The sequence below is a fragment of the Cannabis sativa genome, chromosome X (genome assembly GCF_029168945.1).
Source record: "Cannabis sativa cultivar Pink pepper isolate KNU-18-1 chromosome X, ASM2916894v1, whole genome shotgun sequence".
NCBI classification, from domain to species: domain Eukaryota; kingdom Viridiplantae; phylum Streptophyta; class Magnoliopsida; order Rosales; family Cannabaceae; genus Cannabis; species Cannabis sativa.
Genome location: NC_083610.1, coordinates 81904334 through 81919570, shown reverse-complemented (window position 1 = coordinate 81919570; position 15237 = coordinate 81904334). Strand labels below are relative to the sequence as shown.

The window sequence follows — 15237 nt, the reverse complement described above, 5'->3', positions numbered from 1 at the left end:
AAAACTTTCATAAATATTTAACTTTAAGTGTCAAATCATATTATTTTCTTATTAATAAATATAAATTAATTCTTAAATAAATTATAAAATTTAATGACTTCAAACAACCAAAACTACCATAACTTTTACACTTAAAACATCTTCAATAGTAACATTTTAGAAAATACTTGAGGTAAAAAACTTAAGAATAAAAACATATTATACCATGATTGTAATATATAATTAAATAAAAAACATATCATACCATTGAAAATAAAAGAAAGTTATTCTTAAAAATTACTTTCATGCCACACAATAACATTGATGATATGTTTTCTTAAAAAAATAAAAAATTTAAGGTGTAATATATATATATAAAAATTTAATAACAATAAATTATATATATAATATATGATATCATAATTGTAACATTTTTAAATATTGTAATACTATTAAAATATTTTAAAAGTAACAGTAAAAAATATATATATATTATATCTAGTAAAAATACTTTTAACATATTTAAAAAATACTACCAACCATTAAAAATGCTCTTAGTAGCCAAGTACTTGTAAATTTCAAAAATATAAGTTTTAATTATAATTACTATCAAAAATTACACTTTATGCCACAAATAACTCATAATTTTATTAAAAATTTCAAATATATATCTTTGTCTTATGCGAGTAGAAATAGTGTAGGCCGATTCGAATCCCTTGTGCAGTAGTTCAAAACATTAGATTCATGGTAGAGATCAACCTAAAATTGTATAAATCCATTTTCGACCCTTAAAAACTAATCCTCTGTTATCTTTCGTTAAAGTGGGATAGGCGCAAAGATTAACTCCAACAATAATGTATGTAGTACAGTTAATATTCAAATACAACTAATTTGAGGGGAAGAAGAAAATTCAACTTGCTACTAATAAATGATATATAGGCACTTTACCATTCCACCAATAACTTTCGCCTTTCAAGACTAAACCTCAAGAAAAACAAGAACAGACAGCGCGAAGGCAAGGAGAAGAATCTTTGCGTTGATAGTTTACACCAACACCAACATAACACAACAAAATAAATTGGATAACTCGTAGCCAATCTAGCAGTAACAGTAAGCTCCAACACCATCCTTTGTCACCCAATACTATTAACCAAAACCAATTCTACAAGGTAAGTTCTAAACGACAACCTCTAGTTATAGACTTGCCAGAGTGAAACACAAACCAACTCAAGAAGCAAAATTAGGCCATACCTTTGCTATGAGTGCACAGTAGAAGTAGTATAGTTGCCCAAAATGCCAAACAAACATATTAAAAACCACTAAAGTAAACCAATGAATGCTACATGTGTAGATGCACCCCGCTAGTACAACAAGGCGTGTCATTATTGAAATGGATCAAAGGGGAAAGAAGAAACTGAAGTGTAATGCAGATGAATGAAAATACTTGGAACTTGTTTTGACTCACAAATCCCACCTAACCAAAGAAACGTTTTTGATATGTTGTCGTTGATTTCTAGGATATATTCAATTTAATTTTCCTGTAAATACTCTATTGAGCGGGGCATATATTTTGTTACTAAAGAACCATGCACCCGAAAAACCTCAACTTCTGTGGAACAGATATGAGTACCTGCCAGAAGTGTTTGATGCAGCTCCTCAATCCTTTTAACTAAATTAAGATATGCCACTATAGTTTGAGGGAGACCCTTCAATCAAAAGAGAAGAAGCATCAAGAGATGTAGTATCCGGCTGGGACCCCCAACCATTCTAAATTGAAGATCCCAAAGCTGGGCAGTGAAGAACGAACCCACAGGGAAGTGCAGAAGCAATAAAGCAATGAAGAGCAGAACCAGACGACACCTCAACACAGAAAAAAGAAAAAGCATAGACTTTTAGCAGTATTCTTCAAAACAATCTCTCAAACAAAGTTATGGTAATTACCTTAAAATTCTTTTACCTACAAACTATTTTGCATTTGAAAAATTAAACCAGCTCAAAATAAGAAAGGAAGGAACTTAACCAAATCAGACAGTAGATGCTGAGGGCGTTCCCCAATTTAAACAGAGTTGTGCGAAGCCAAATACACTACATACACTCAATGGAAGTACCACTTAAGAAAGCCAAAAGTTAATACATACGCAACCTTCAACTTCTGCTTCGTCGCCTATCCCTGAGGCCATTGCTGCATGGCGGAAATGCATAAATGAATAAGCAATGTAACCATAAACAGTAATCAACGCAGGACACAGATTTCTATTTATGATGAAACCACTTTCAAAATCCCCCTAAAAAAATACTAAAGAAGAAGATTATGTAAGTCTTCAGAATCTAGAAAATAAATAAAATTAAACTGCTCAAAAACTTACCCATTGGCATATGGCACCTCTTCTCGTCCACGGTACGGTGGTGGTGGTGACCTGCTAAAGCTGCGTCCACGAGGAGAAACACTACGACGTCTAGGTGAACGTCCACGAGGACTATAGCTCCTGGATCAAAATCATGAGCAATGTCAAAAAGCACGAGACTCTAACCTATGTTAGTATTGACAGTTTTCAGGTTTACAATCTTTTGCAAGCAAAAGAAATATTAACCAGACATGAAAAAATACAAGTATCAACATAAAAATATGAAAAGAAGATGACAACACCTGCGACCGTAACTAGGACTTCTGCGATATCTGGGAGGGCTGCGACTGCGGCGTCTTCCTGAACCACCACGCATACGGCATTCTCGAGCAAAATGACCAGGCTCACCACATTCATAGCACTTCAAATCTGAACCACCAGACCGACCACCACGACCTCCTCCTCGTCCACCGCCGCCACCTCCTCCTCTAGAGTTATGAGAAAGCTCAACTCTCCAGCCATTCTTACCTGCTTAAAAAAATATAAAACGAAAAAACATAATCATGAAGTGCTATAATATAATATCAAAACCCAAATGGTTCAATAGCAACATTGCAACAAGTTCCACAGAAGAAAAGGGAAAACGTGGTCAGCAATACAGGGTACTGAAAAAAATTTGAAATGATTAAATTTGGATATACACAATTAAGCTTGCCAGAGTATATTAAAGGATACGTGCACCCAATATATACACAATTAAGCTTGCCAGAGTATATTAAAGGATACGTGCACCCAAAATATGCACAAGCATTACAGAGGGATGTAGCAATTTTTCTAACCAAACACATTTATTTAAACTGGGACCGACTATTATAAACAGTGGCATCACATCAAGCCTTTTTCTAACCAAACACATTTTTAAACTGGGACCGACTATTTTAAACAGTGGCATCACATCAAGTTTCCAAACAAGTAATAGATATTAAACATAAATGCCTGTTCTATAATGATCATTTAAATTTGGTTGTAACAATATTTTTTAACAATAATAGCTCAGGTCATATTTGAATTCTAAAGAAAGAATTGAAAGGAAGCAAAGAGTGAAAGAGATGAACTGGAGATACTTCATTCACTTTACAAGGACTTTTTAATTGAACTGTGAACCTTGTGCAATTTCACAAACTGACAAAACATATTCATTTAAATCTACTAACATAAAAGACAAAGAAACGTAATAAATCATAATTAAGCATGAAAATATTTAAATTTGTAGAACTAAAAGAAGAAAAAATTGTTAAAAACCATTTAACCTAATAGGCAAGGTCTTGCAAATATATACATGGCACGCTTCATATACAGTAGATATAAATTCATTTTGGATTTTAAAGCAATAACCTGATGAGAACACCATTAAGGAACATAACAAATAGCATAAAAAAGTATATAAAACCTCCTCATACCATCCAATTCACGTATAGCATCCTCTGCATCCCTACTGTCATCAAAGTCAATGAAAGCATAACCAGGAGGCCTCCGGGCAACCCACACACTGCAAGTTTATCAACGAGAATCAGCGTACAAGGCTTACAATAACCATCGAAAGATAGTGTATTAGTCTCATAACTAATAATCGATATCATACATTCACAGTACAACAGTTGCATACCCCTCCAAGACCAACAAAGTGTATGAAACTATAACCATTATGATGCATAATGAAAGTATCTCCTTGGGTATCATAACATAACTTTCCAACACTTGAAAATTTCTTAAAATTAAAACTAGTTTTAAACTCTCAAGTGCCACAATTTAGTGAAAAACTTCTTTGTTTAACAATTACAAATCACTTGTATTACAGAAAATACACAAAAGGTGAAAAAACTTAAAAGTAATAATAGTGAATAATTTAGATACCTTCTAATCACTCCAAAAGCACGGAACTCATCTTCAAGATCACGCTCAGTTACCCGTGGACTTAGGTTTCCCACATACACACGAGACATAGTTCAAACTTCAACGGGATCTGTCAACACAAGTAAAAAGACAATGAAAATTCATATCGAGTATAAAGCTATACAAAAGGAATATGACATTAGTTGAAGTTCAAATACAGTAAGCCAAATTAACAAATGTATACATATAAGAGAAACAGATTAATAACAGCATTAACATCCTATTAAATGAGGGCTCTTTCAAATAAAAAATGATGGGAAGGCTTAAAATAATCAAATTTTTAGGTCTTACTCTTCGTTATGAAAAGAGTAAAGTGCAATACCAAGTTCAGGATGCAAATTAAGAACAAAACCCTGCGATTTTTATACAGACAAAAATTCGGAGAAGAGGAGCAAAATACAGTACAAGTAAAACAATATGGAGACAAAGAACTACAAAGCCCTAAACATCTCAGAGAATTTTCGATGGAGAAAAAATTTAGGCAAAACTACCGCACGTAAATGTTGAAGAAGGAAAGAGGAAGCAGTTGCCAAAACAATGGAAAAGATATAAATTAAAGTTCTTTACCTGATGATATGGAGAGGCGAAGAATTGAGAAAACCCTAGCAGATTTCAACGGAGGCAGACTGTCCCGAGTTTTTCACAACCGAGCTTTGGGGCTTGGATTTTGGGTTTTATAGGAGAGACCAAATTACCCAACCAGCCCTTAAATACTGGTATATTGATTTCACCCACTAGGTCAAGTTTTCTTTTATTTTTGGGCTTTTTTTCAATTTTAACCAAACAAGTTACTAATATTACAAAAACTAGTAAACAACCGCACTTTGGGACAATATATTTAAAAAAATTTAAATATAAATATAAAATAAATTGTGTCTTTTAATTTATGATAACTCAATGGTTATTTATAATTTTTAGTCCTGAAATTTTGACCTATGTATTAGTGTGCTCCTAATTTTTTCAGTACATTAAAAATAGTTCCTAAATGTTATAGTGTGAATTTTTTCACCTAGAAACTCGAGACCAGGCTCCCATAAGTATGACATGTGGACTCACTCTCCTCGAGAAGGGCTGAGATGTCAGAAGGAGACCTATTGAGTGTAAACCTCGCCTGAACCAAACTCAGCGGGATGATGTGACCCTGACAGAGCCTAGTCGCATTACTATGCCTCGCACGATGCAGGACCGAAGACCGGATTTAAGACTCGCATATACGAGAACTATAAAGGTTTTCCTGCGAGTCAGTAAAGATCGATTCTTTACTGAGCGAGTTGGTCCGGATGACCTAACGTGCTCGATAACCCGATAAGGACTCGCATGTCCTAAGTTATTAACCTTTTACAAGATATCCATATATGCGACTCAAACAGGACGCAGATTTCTTATACATGTGAGACTCGATTAGTCTTGTACACATCTTGAGCCTGCGAGCTTATGTGAGAATATGAACAAACAACTTGCACCACAAAGGTCACATACGTTGCTGTAGTTAGTGAATTAGGTCAAAACTGTTCTTCATTTATTATATTTACGTTTTAATTGATTTAAATGTTGATATTCAATGTAAAAACGGATTGATAATTAAGTCAATCTCTGTGTAATCAAAGGACACTTGCTTTGTATATAAAGGAGTGATCCAACATGAAATAAACAAGACAGAAAACCCTTACAACAGTGGACTAAGCAAACCGTCATCTGACTGAACCACTATACTCCCTTTGTGTTGTTTACATTTCTAGTACGTTTGTGTGTCCATAGTTTGAATACTCGCCGTTCTGGGTAGAGTAATCGCATATGCTCGTTTATATTTTAATTATAATATTTTATTTAGTGTTGTCTAAATTCCTCAAACAACAATTGGCACCGTCGGTGGGAAGCAATCTTACTGTTGATTTTGGAGGAAAATTATAATGGCTGGAAATCAAACGAATGGAGATAACAACATAGGTTCTTTCAATGTCAGAACAATGAACGTTCCACTCCCGGGTAATGGAACGGCACCTTTCGACACAATCAATGGAGGAGTGGCACGTACCACTGTCATTCCCCTCAATTTATTTTCTGAGACCACCGGTCATGTTGGAGAAACATCAACACCAACAGCCACTGTGGGATGCTTCCCGCCTATCACACCAGCTGTGGTGTCTAAAGGAATTATTCAACTGACCACGACCCAATATACGACACTACAGGAACAAATGCAGGCTTTGCAGGTAGAAGTCGATTGAAGGGTTAGGACCTGACGTCCTCCTCGAGTACCAAACACGCGTTCAGATAACCCTCAGGCAAAGCGACGAACTAATAATCGTACTCGCAGGGAACAACGAAATGAACCAAAGGGACTCAATTTGAACTAGCCCACGCATAGGGAACAAGTTGCACGAAACGCTGACCGAGAGATACTGCCAAAGGAGGATACCGAGCGACGCAACCCTCAAAGTTGAGCCCAACCGCAAAATGAGGTAAATGATGCTGAATCTCATTCTTCATCCTCTCAAAGTCGTTCTCCTTGTGTTTATATCAGGTCTGGCTCCGTGGAGACACGACGAGGAGGGAGATACCGTGTTCATAGGGGTGATCTTCGTGATCACCTCAATGAAGTTTTTAGGGCACGATCTCAAACGCCCCGAAATTACAATGAGCCCCGTGATCCCTAGGTGGGTGATCAAGGCACAAACAACAGAAATAACCCAGCTAACATAGTCAACCCGCCTAACGCACCAGCTGCCACTACCGAGGTAGTGATCCTGGCTAATATAGCTGCAGTTGTTGCCACACCATCGATAACTCAAAACAACCCCGTTATGCCTGTTGTGTTTTGTACCCTAAATAAAACCCATTTTAATATAATTTTTAAAAAAAGCAAAAATAACCAAAAAAAAAAATTATAAAAATACGGTGTGTATAGAATATTCAAAATTTTAACAGTTTTTTAGATTTAATTAACATAAAATATGGTTCTTTTATGTATTTTTATATTGTACTTTTATTATTTTGTTGTTAAGTTTATGTTATTTGTATATTATTATTTATATTATTTTAGTGTTGTTTTCTTATTATTTTTTTTGTATTTTTATAGAGTACTATAAAATGTAAAATAAAAAAACTTTAAACGTAAAATTATAAATTTTTTACAAAAATTAGCAGTTTATATAATTATCCCAAAATTATTATGAGTGGTTACAACTTACAACCTCTAAAATCTTTTGGAATCTGAATACATGTATGAGGTAGTGTCAGACTGTAACTGAGCCTTCCAGCATATACAGTTCTGATTTGTCAAGAAAACATAGGAAGTGGTTGATTTTTTCGTATCTCTATTTGAGGCACAGTCCGTGTCCACGAACCTTTTCAACTTTAATTCTTCTTTTCCTTTCTCATAGGTCAGACCATAATCCCATGTGCCCTTCAAATATCTCAATAACATTTAAGGGCTTTCCAATGTTCCATGCATGGATTGGTCATGAACATACTTAGGATGCTTAAAGCGTGAGTTATGTCCGGTCTCGTGCTCACCATCACGTACATTAAGCATCCAAGAACCATAGCATAGGGTACATCTTTCATCTCTTCTTTCTCTTTCGTACTGTTAAGACATTGTTCCTTTGACAAAATGAACTGTCCCCTTCAAGGAACGGATTTACTCTTCGCATCTTCCATGTTGAACTTTTGAATAATCTTTTTGATGTACCTGGACTACTTTAGGCTAATAGTTCATTCCTTCCAATTCTGAGAGACTTCGATACCAAGTATCTTTTAAACTGGCCCAAGCTCTTTCATCTCAAATTCTCTCTTGAGCTTGGCCTTAATAATTTTGATCACTAAATTATCATTGCTCATGATGAGCATATCATCCACATAGAGCAATAAGAACACAACTGTAGATTGCTCTAAATTCTTAAAATATAAGCAGCGATCGTATGTAGATCGATTGAACCCGATTTGATGGATACGTATTGAATCTTTTATTCCATTGTCTAGGGGACTGTTTTAAACCATACAAAGATATATTAAGCTTAAAAACTAATTCAACTCCTTTCCCTTCCACCTAAAACCCAGGTGATTGATTCATATAGATCTCTTCATCTAAGAATCCATTCAGAAAAGCAGTCTTTATAGCAAGTTGTTCAACTTCAAACTCCAAATGTGCCGCTAAGGATACGATCAACCTTATAATCTTGTATTTTACCACAGGTGAGACGATTTCAGTATAGTTTATACCTTCCACCTAAGTAAAACCCTTAGCACAACCTGACTTTGAACCTAACGGGTTCATTCTCATTGATTCCCTCTTTCACCTTGAGATTCCATTTTCACTCCACAATCTTCCTATTCTCCGACTTTGGCATAACTACACAAGTCTTATTCTTCTGTAGAGAATCAATCTCCTCATCCATGGCTTGGAGCCATTTAGACTTGTTTCCACCTGAAATTACCTCTTCATAGCTTCTGGGCTTCTCAATTTCAGTTTGTTTAACTACTGCCAGTGCAAATGCTATTATTTTTGCTTCCGCAAACCTTGCCGGAGGTTGAATCTCTCTTCGAGTTCTATTACGAGCCAAGTGATAACCTTCCAAACATGTCTGTCTAAACCCTTTTGGCACCTCTATTTGGTTTTCATAATCTTATTCTTCCGGCTCCACAACAACTTCTACTTGTGCATTGTCTTCTGGTTCCACACTATCTTCCACCTGTGAACCTTCTTCTGGGGGCTTTGTTCTGTACTCCACTTCCACACTTACGGTGTCTTTATTTCCTATTTTTCCTAAAACACACGGAGACACACTACCATTTCCAAAGGTCAAGTGATGATATTCTAACTCATTAAAAATAACATTTCTAGCAATCACAACCACTGGTTTACCCTTCCTAGAGATGTATATTCTATACCCCTTGGTTCCTAAGGCATAAACTATGAAAGTTCCCTTCATAGATCTAGGTTCCAGCTTGTCAATAGATTGGTGTAAATATGCAGTACACCTAAATATTCTTAAATGTGTTAGGTTGGAGGTTCTATTATACCACATTTCATAAGGTGTGTTAATGCTTATAAACTCAGGCTCCTATTAACAAGGTAGGTTACGGTTGCTAAAGCTTCCCCCTAAAATGGTTTTCCTAACCCAGATTTGAACAGTAAACATCTAACTTTGTTCAACAAGGTTCGGTTCATCCTTTCAGCAACACCATTTTGCTCTAGGGTCTTCACTATTGTTCTATGCCTAGTGATGCCAAATTTTTGACACATCTTGTCAAATTTGGAGTTAACAAACTCCAACCCATTATCAATCCTAAGATTCTTAATTTTAAGATCAGTTTGGTTTTCCACCTGAGTTTTCCAAATTTTAAACTGTTCCAACACTCATCCTTCGTGGTTAACAAGTAGGTCCAAAGACATCGACTATAAACTTCAACTTATTTTGTTTCCCTAAAACACAGGCTTCACAAAATGGTAAGGCATAAGAATTTAAACTTTCAATTATACCTTGTTTGTGCAGTTCTTTGAGGCCTTGTTCACTGATATGTCCAAGTCTGTGATGCTACAATTTCATATCTGATTCTAGTTCTTTCACCATACTTGCTTCTCCAACTGGAACACTTTCTCCTTGGAGAACATATAGACCATTGATCTTTTCATCTTTCATTACTACCAAAGAACCTTTGGTGATCCTTAGGCTTCCGTCCATGGACTTGTATCCGTATCCTTCATCCTCGAGTGCACCCAGGGATATGAGGTTTCGTCTAATGTCTGAAATCTGCCTTACGTTCGTCAGCACCTTAATTCCACCATCATACTGTTTTATGGCAACCTTTCCAATTCTAATGACACTACAAGAATGATTATTACCCATTAGAACTTTACCTCCATCAATTGACTTATAATCAAAAAATGACTCTTGATTAGGACACATGTGATAAGTGCATCTGAAATCAAGAATCCACTCCCTGTTCATTGAAGACTCTGAGATAGAGAACAGGTCTTTATCTGTGGAGCAGTCGTCACTATCTTCAACGATTGCAGTAGAGTCTTTCCCATGATGATGGTGTCGGAAGTCCTTCCTATATCCATTATGAGATTTATTGAAGCCTTATTGCTCCTTGTACTTCTTTTAAAACTTTTGCAAGTGTCTAGACTTTCCACAGAAGTAACATTTCCTTGTGTCCTTCTCTTTGGACTACGATCTTGATTGAGAGTGATGGTGTTTACTCTTTGAACTCACTTTCTTCGGTGATCTTCCTCTTGCCAAATACACTTCTTATTTCTTGGATTCTTCTCCAACTGTAATTTGAAATCTTTCGACTTAAGTGCGACAAGAACATCTTCCAACACAATAACATCCCTGCCATACTTGATAGCTGCCTTAACTTCTTGATATGCGATTGGAAGTGATATTAACAAGATGATGGTCTGGCTTTCTTCATCAACCTTGTGATTTATGTTAGCAAAACCTACAATAATCTCATTTAATTTATTAATATTCTCATCTAAAAAAGGGATGAAATCATTCTAAAACCATATAATTTTTCTAGCAAATTGATCTTGCTAGCTATCGATGGTTTTAAGTATAATTCTTCCAATTTATCCCAAACTTCTTCCGTCGTCTTCTCTACAATAAGTTTTTTTCGAAAACTGTTTGATAGATACATGATGACCGTGTAGTATGCCATCTCCTCCATTTCTATTTTTTCCTCTGGTTTCTTTTCTGCCCATAACTTCTCGTTCTCAAGAACCTTGGAGACGTTCTGGTGCACTAAGATTCCTTTTAGACTTTCTCTCTATAGCGCAAAGTCTCCAGTTCCATCAAACTTCTCTAATTCAAATCTCGCCATTGATGACATTCAAGATTCTTCAAGAATTACAGCGTAAGAATCTTGATTCTGTGTTCTTGGTCGATTACCTAGCTCCAATTTGTGAGAAAATTAAGACTAATGGTGCAGAATTAAGATGATAGAAACTTTAAACAATCAAACAATTAGCAATGACAAGATTAACAATAAGAACAATAATCGAAAATAAAATAGGGACAAATAGAGTATTTGAACCAGAAATGGTAAAATATAGAAAATAAATAAATTAACACCAAGATTTATACTGGTTCAAGTCCGATAGATCAACGTGATCTATGGTTCTACTCCTGTCCTGGAATGCCACCGTAATTATTCTTTATTGATTGAGTAAGAATATGTACAATACAGTCGAGACGAGATTCTCTGTTGATTCTCACAAAGTGTTTCAACTCTCACACTTTACACCCAAGAATCTTCTTCATCTTCTTCTCTACACCTCTCTCTCTACCTCTCAATCTTTTTCTCTCTGAAACTCTCAATCTCGTCTGAACAAAGTTTTCAAACTCGTGTATTCAGTTCTGCTTCCAATGATAAGTGAAGGTGGTATATATAGGCTTAGGATCAAGATCCTAAAGTCGGTGGCTACAAAAAACGAGGTTGTTAAGTTAGTTAGAAATAACTAACTTAACAAACTCTTCTTGTGCGAAGTCTCAACGCCAGCTTAAGTGGCAGGGTCTCCATGAACACATAAGAGCTTCCAAACTCAAGGACCAAGGACTCTTGCTGAAGACGCTTTCACATAGGATAAAGTCTGCTGTAGTCGACTATCTAGATCTACCATTCCAAGAGGGATAACTAGCCAGCTGGAACTCCTTCCTAGGGAAGAGCTAGTTATCTAGAAGACTGGACCCAGAGAGGACATGATAGTCATACAAGAACTCCCTTCTGGACTCGACTATCATTTCACAAGACACCTTTCGGGATCGATAACAACGAGAGAGCAACTTTCCAGAAATGACGTTTGCGGAGATCTTTTCATTTGGAGGAACTGTACCACAATACACATAATTTATATATATGTTATATATATTATATATCTCATACATGTATACATATAAACATGTTATAAATTTAAATTTCATATTATATATCATTATATATAAAATATAATAAAAGTATATGATCACATATATATGCCACATATAAATATATAGAAAATTACTATCATATAAAATATTAAATCACATAATATACACCATCATGTTCACCCATGAATGACTTCACACAAAATATATTAACCTTGTCTTCTTAAAATCTTGATTTATCTCCTCTTCTATTAAAAATGATAAGCTTTTAATTGTTAGAGATTTTATTACAATGAAAGAAAATAGGATATATTACAACTCAAATGTAAAATATAATACAAAAACAATATAAGAGATTGATTAAATATATGTTACAATACATATATACACTATATATTGTGTATACATATAAGAAAGGTATAAGAAAGATTACAACACATGTAATATAAAATATATATATATATAATTGAGAGAAAAATATATATATATATACTCACTCTCAATATTGAGTTTAGATTAGTAGGAATCACCATGACATGAACAAAGTATTATCACTTTTGTCCAAAAGCTTATTTCTCACTATCTCTAAGCACTAAGGGAACTCTCTAGGAAATAATTTTGGAAATTATCAAGTCTTAGGATTTTCTAGCAAAGTATTTTTTTGATAGAAAATAAGTCATACCAAATGAGCACCAAAGATCTCTTTTTAGTGTTTTTGATATCACCATTTAAAATTCAAACTCATAACCTCACATAGATGTTATGGACTCAGTAAATAGATGTAACTCATGCACACACCATAACTCTTATAACTTTAAAAATTTTAAATTAAGATGTGTAACATCTTTTTACACACTTAATATTGGTGAACCTTGTGGAGGTTACTCATAGTAATAAATAAGGGATAATTTCACAAATACACAAAAACAACAAAAAAAAAATTACAAAAATACGGTTTTACGGAATTTTAAATATTTTTACGAATTTTTTAATTTTATTTACAAAAAAGACGGTCTTTTTATGTTGTATTCATGTTAATTTGTTGTTGATTTTTTTTATATGTATGTTATTTTTTATTGTTGTTTTGATATTATTTAGATGTTATTTTAATGTTACTTTTATGTAATTTTCTTGTTGTTTTTACGGGAAACCGTAAAAATGTAAAAAAAATTCATTAAACGTAAAAATGTAATTTTTTTACAAAAAATGGTGCCTTATGTAATTATTCCAATAAATAATAACTCTGTCATATATTATAAAATGATGACAACTAATATATATTGTCATGAACATTGCTATTAGGCACTAGTAGTGCCTAGCACCTTGTCGACATATCACGTTGCTATTGGTTAGCGATACTCTCTAAAAGTTATTATATTAAACTATGTGGGACCCGATACTTAGTTGAACCAATAGCGATACTGACATATAGGAGGGTACTAAGCACCACTAGTGCCCTTTAGCATTTCTCATATTGTCATATATTACATATTAATGGTTTAATACACATATTTAACGTATATATTATATATAAATGATATCACAAGTACAATAATACATAGCTCATAATAAAAAATATATCCTTAATTAATTGAACTTGGTACCTAAACATAAAATATGGGCTTTTAAATAAGTGTTGCAAAAATATAGCAAACTCAATACCATAAAGAAATTCCAAAAACATAAAATACCATAAAAAATGAACAAACAAAAACATGTCATATTTTTCAAACATTGTTTCAAAATTCTATACGTTAAGTGTAATTTCCACTAAAAGAATTAAGGAGCTAATGTTATATTATTTTTAATATAATAATATGTAGATTAAAATGTGGTAATATATAATATTATGTGAATAATATATATTAAGTGTATGGTAAATAAATGTGTAACCTATAATTTAAAAGAGATAGAGACAAAGTGGTCTTCTATATTTTAAAATCAAGATATTGTCTTGATAATGAAATGTGAAAGTGTAGGGGTGTATACTCTAATATGAGAAAGTTTAGACATACTTGGTGTCTAAAAATAAAATATGAGAATTTAGACATGTTTGGTGTCTAAATTTGTGTATTTTTGATATGTTTGGTATCAAAATTATTGAGAATTTGAGTTGTGTGAAAATTAATCTTTTATGATTGAATTTTCAAAGCTTAAGTACTTAAGGAGAAAAGTGGTCACAAAGTGAACACTATATTTTGACATGCATGATTCACATGGAATCAATAGTGAGAGGTTATAACAAATCGCTTAATCTCCGTACAAGATTAAAGCATGAATTTTCGAGGGATGGGACCTAAACTCCCTTAGTGTTTTGCTCATTGATGGTAACCTATCTTAACACTAGTAAACATCTAGTCTTAAGTTCAATAGGTAATAACAAGTTAATAGAGTGAATATGGTACTCCATTGTCCCATCTATGGATGAGTACATGTTGTGAAAACTGAGGGTTAAAACCAAAAGGTTTTTTAATGGAGCTTAAGCTTAAGAAGTGTCTAAAGAATGGTGAGACACTAAAACTCCACCTATATGGGCTAGAGGTGGTGCCGCCTCTTATGAGAATTGGGAGTATTCTCTAGAGAGTCCATGAATTGGAATTTTGCACATGACCATTAACGGTGCAAGAGCGAGACATGCGGTCTCAAGTGAGCATTAGCGAGGGTGTGTGTGTTATCACCGGTTTGTACTAAAAGAATAATGGTTCAATGCTACGGCAACCAAAATTTCATCAAACTTTATGGTAACTACACTAAGGTAAAATTCAAGTCGAAAGACATTTTACCTAATGCACCTAAGCAAGACTTCTTTAAAAGTGTATATTTATTCAATCAAAGTGGAGGAATGTTGGTAAGGGCTATACAATTCAATCTTTGAGTGATATTTCCCTGGGAAATGAGTGGAATTCAGAGATGGTTTTTCAGTTATTTGGGGAGGATCTAGGAACCCGAATCATGAACATTCCTAGAATTCCTTTCCCACACATGGATCAAGTCTTTTGGAAACAAAACCAGTTAGGAAAGTTCTCTGTGCGAGCAGCCTATAATACGGCAATTTTGGATAGAATTGAACCAGAGGAAGAGGTTTGGAA

General features: G+C 34.2%; 1 protein-coding gene across 2 annotated transcripts; it reads right to left on the bottom strand.

Annotated features, from left to right (window-relative positions):
• Window positions 1-1848: 1848 nt before the first annotated feature.
• On the bottom strand, window positions 1849-5003 carry LOC115700176 (serine/arginine-rich splicing factor RSZ22A). Of its 2 annotated transcripts, none has more exons than XM_030627741.2 (6): window positions 4845-5003; window positions 4239-4347; window positions 3785-3873; window positions 2627-2855; window positions 2346-2465; window positions 1849-2161 (listed from the first exon to the last, which is right to left on the bottom strand). In XM_030627741.2, the coding sequence occupies exons 2-6, from the start codon at window positions 4325-4327 to the stop codon at window positions 2125-2127; spliced, it is 564 nt and encodes a 187-aa protein (XP_030483601.1). In that variant the 5' UTR covers window positions 4328-4347; window positions 4845-5003; the 3' UTR covers window positions 1849-2124. The 2 variants fall into 2 exon arrangements, with proteins under 2 accessions (XP_030483601.1, XP_030483605.1); XM_030627745.2 differs by having other exon boundaries at window positions 2627-2852.
• Window positions 5004-15237: the final 10234 nt, after the last annotated feature.

Bases quoted from the DNA above. Each gene is read 5' to 3' on its own strand.
- LOC115700176 (XM_030627741.2), bottom strand. From the start codon at position 4,327: ATGTCTCGTGTGTATGTGGGAAACCTAAGTCCACGGGTAACTGAGCGT. The intron at 3,874-4,238 runs GTATCTAAATTA...ATAAACTTGCAG, and splicing joins GCTTTTGGAGTGATTAGAAG to TGTGTGGGTTGCCCGGAGGC. The intron at 2,466-2,626 runs GTGTTGTCATCT...ATTTTGATCCAG, and splicing joins AGTCCTAGTTACGGTCGCAG to GAGCTATAGTCCTCGTGGAC.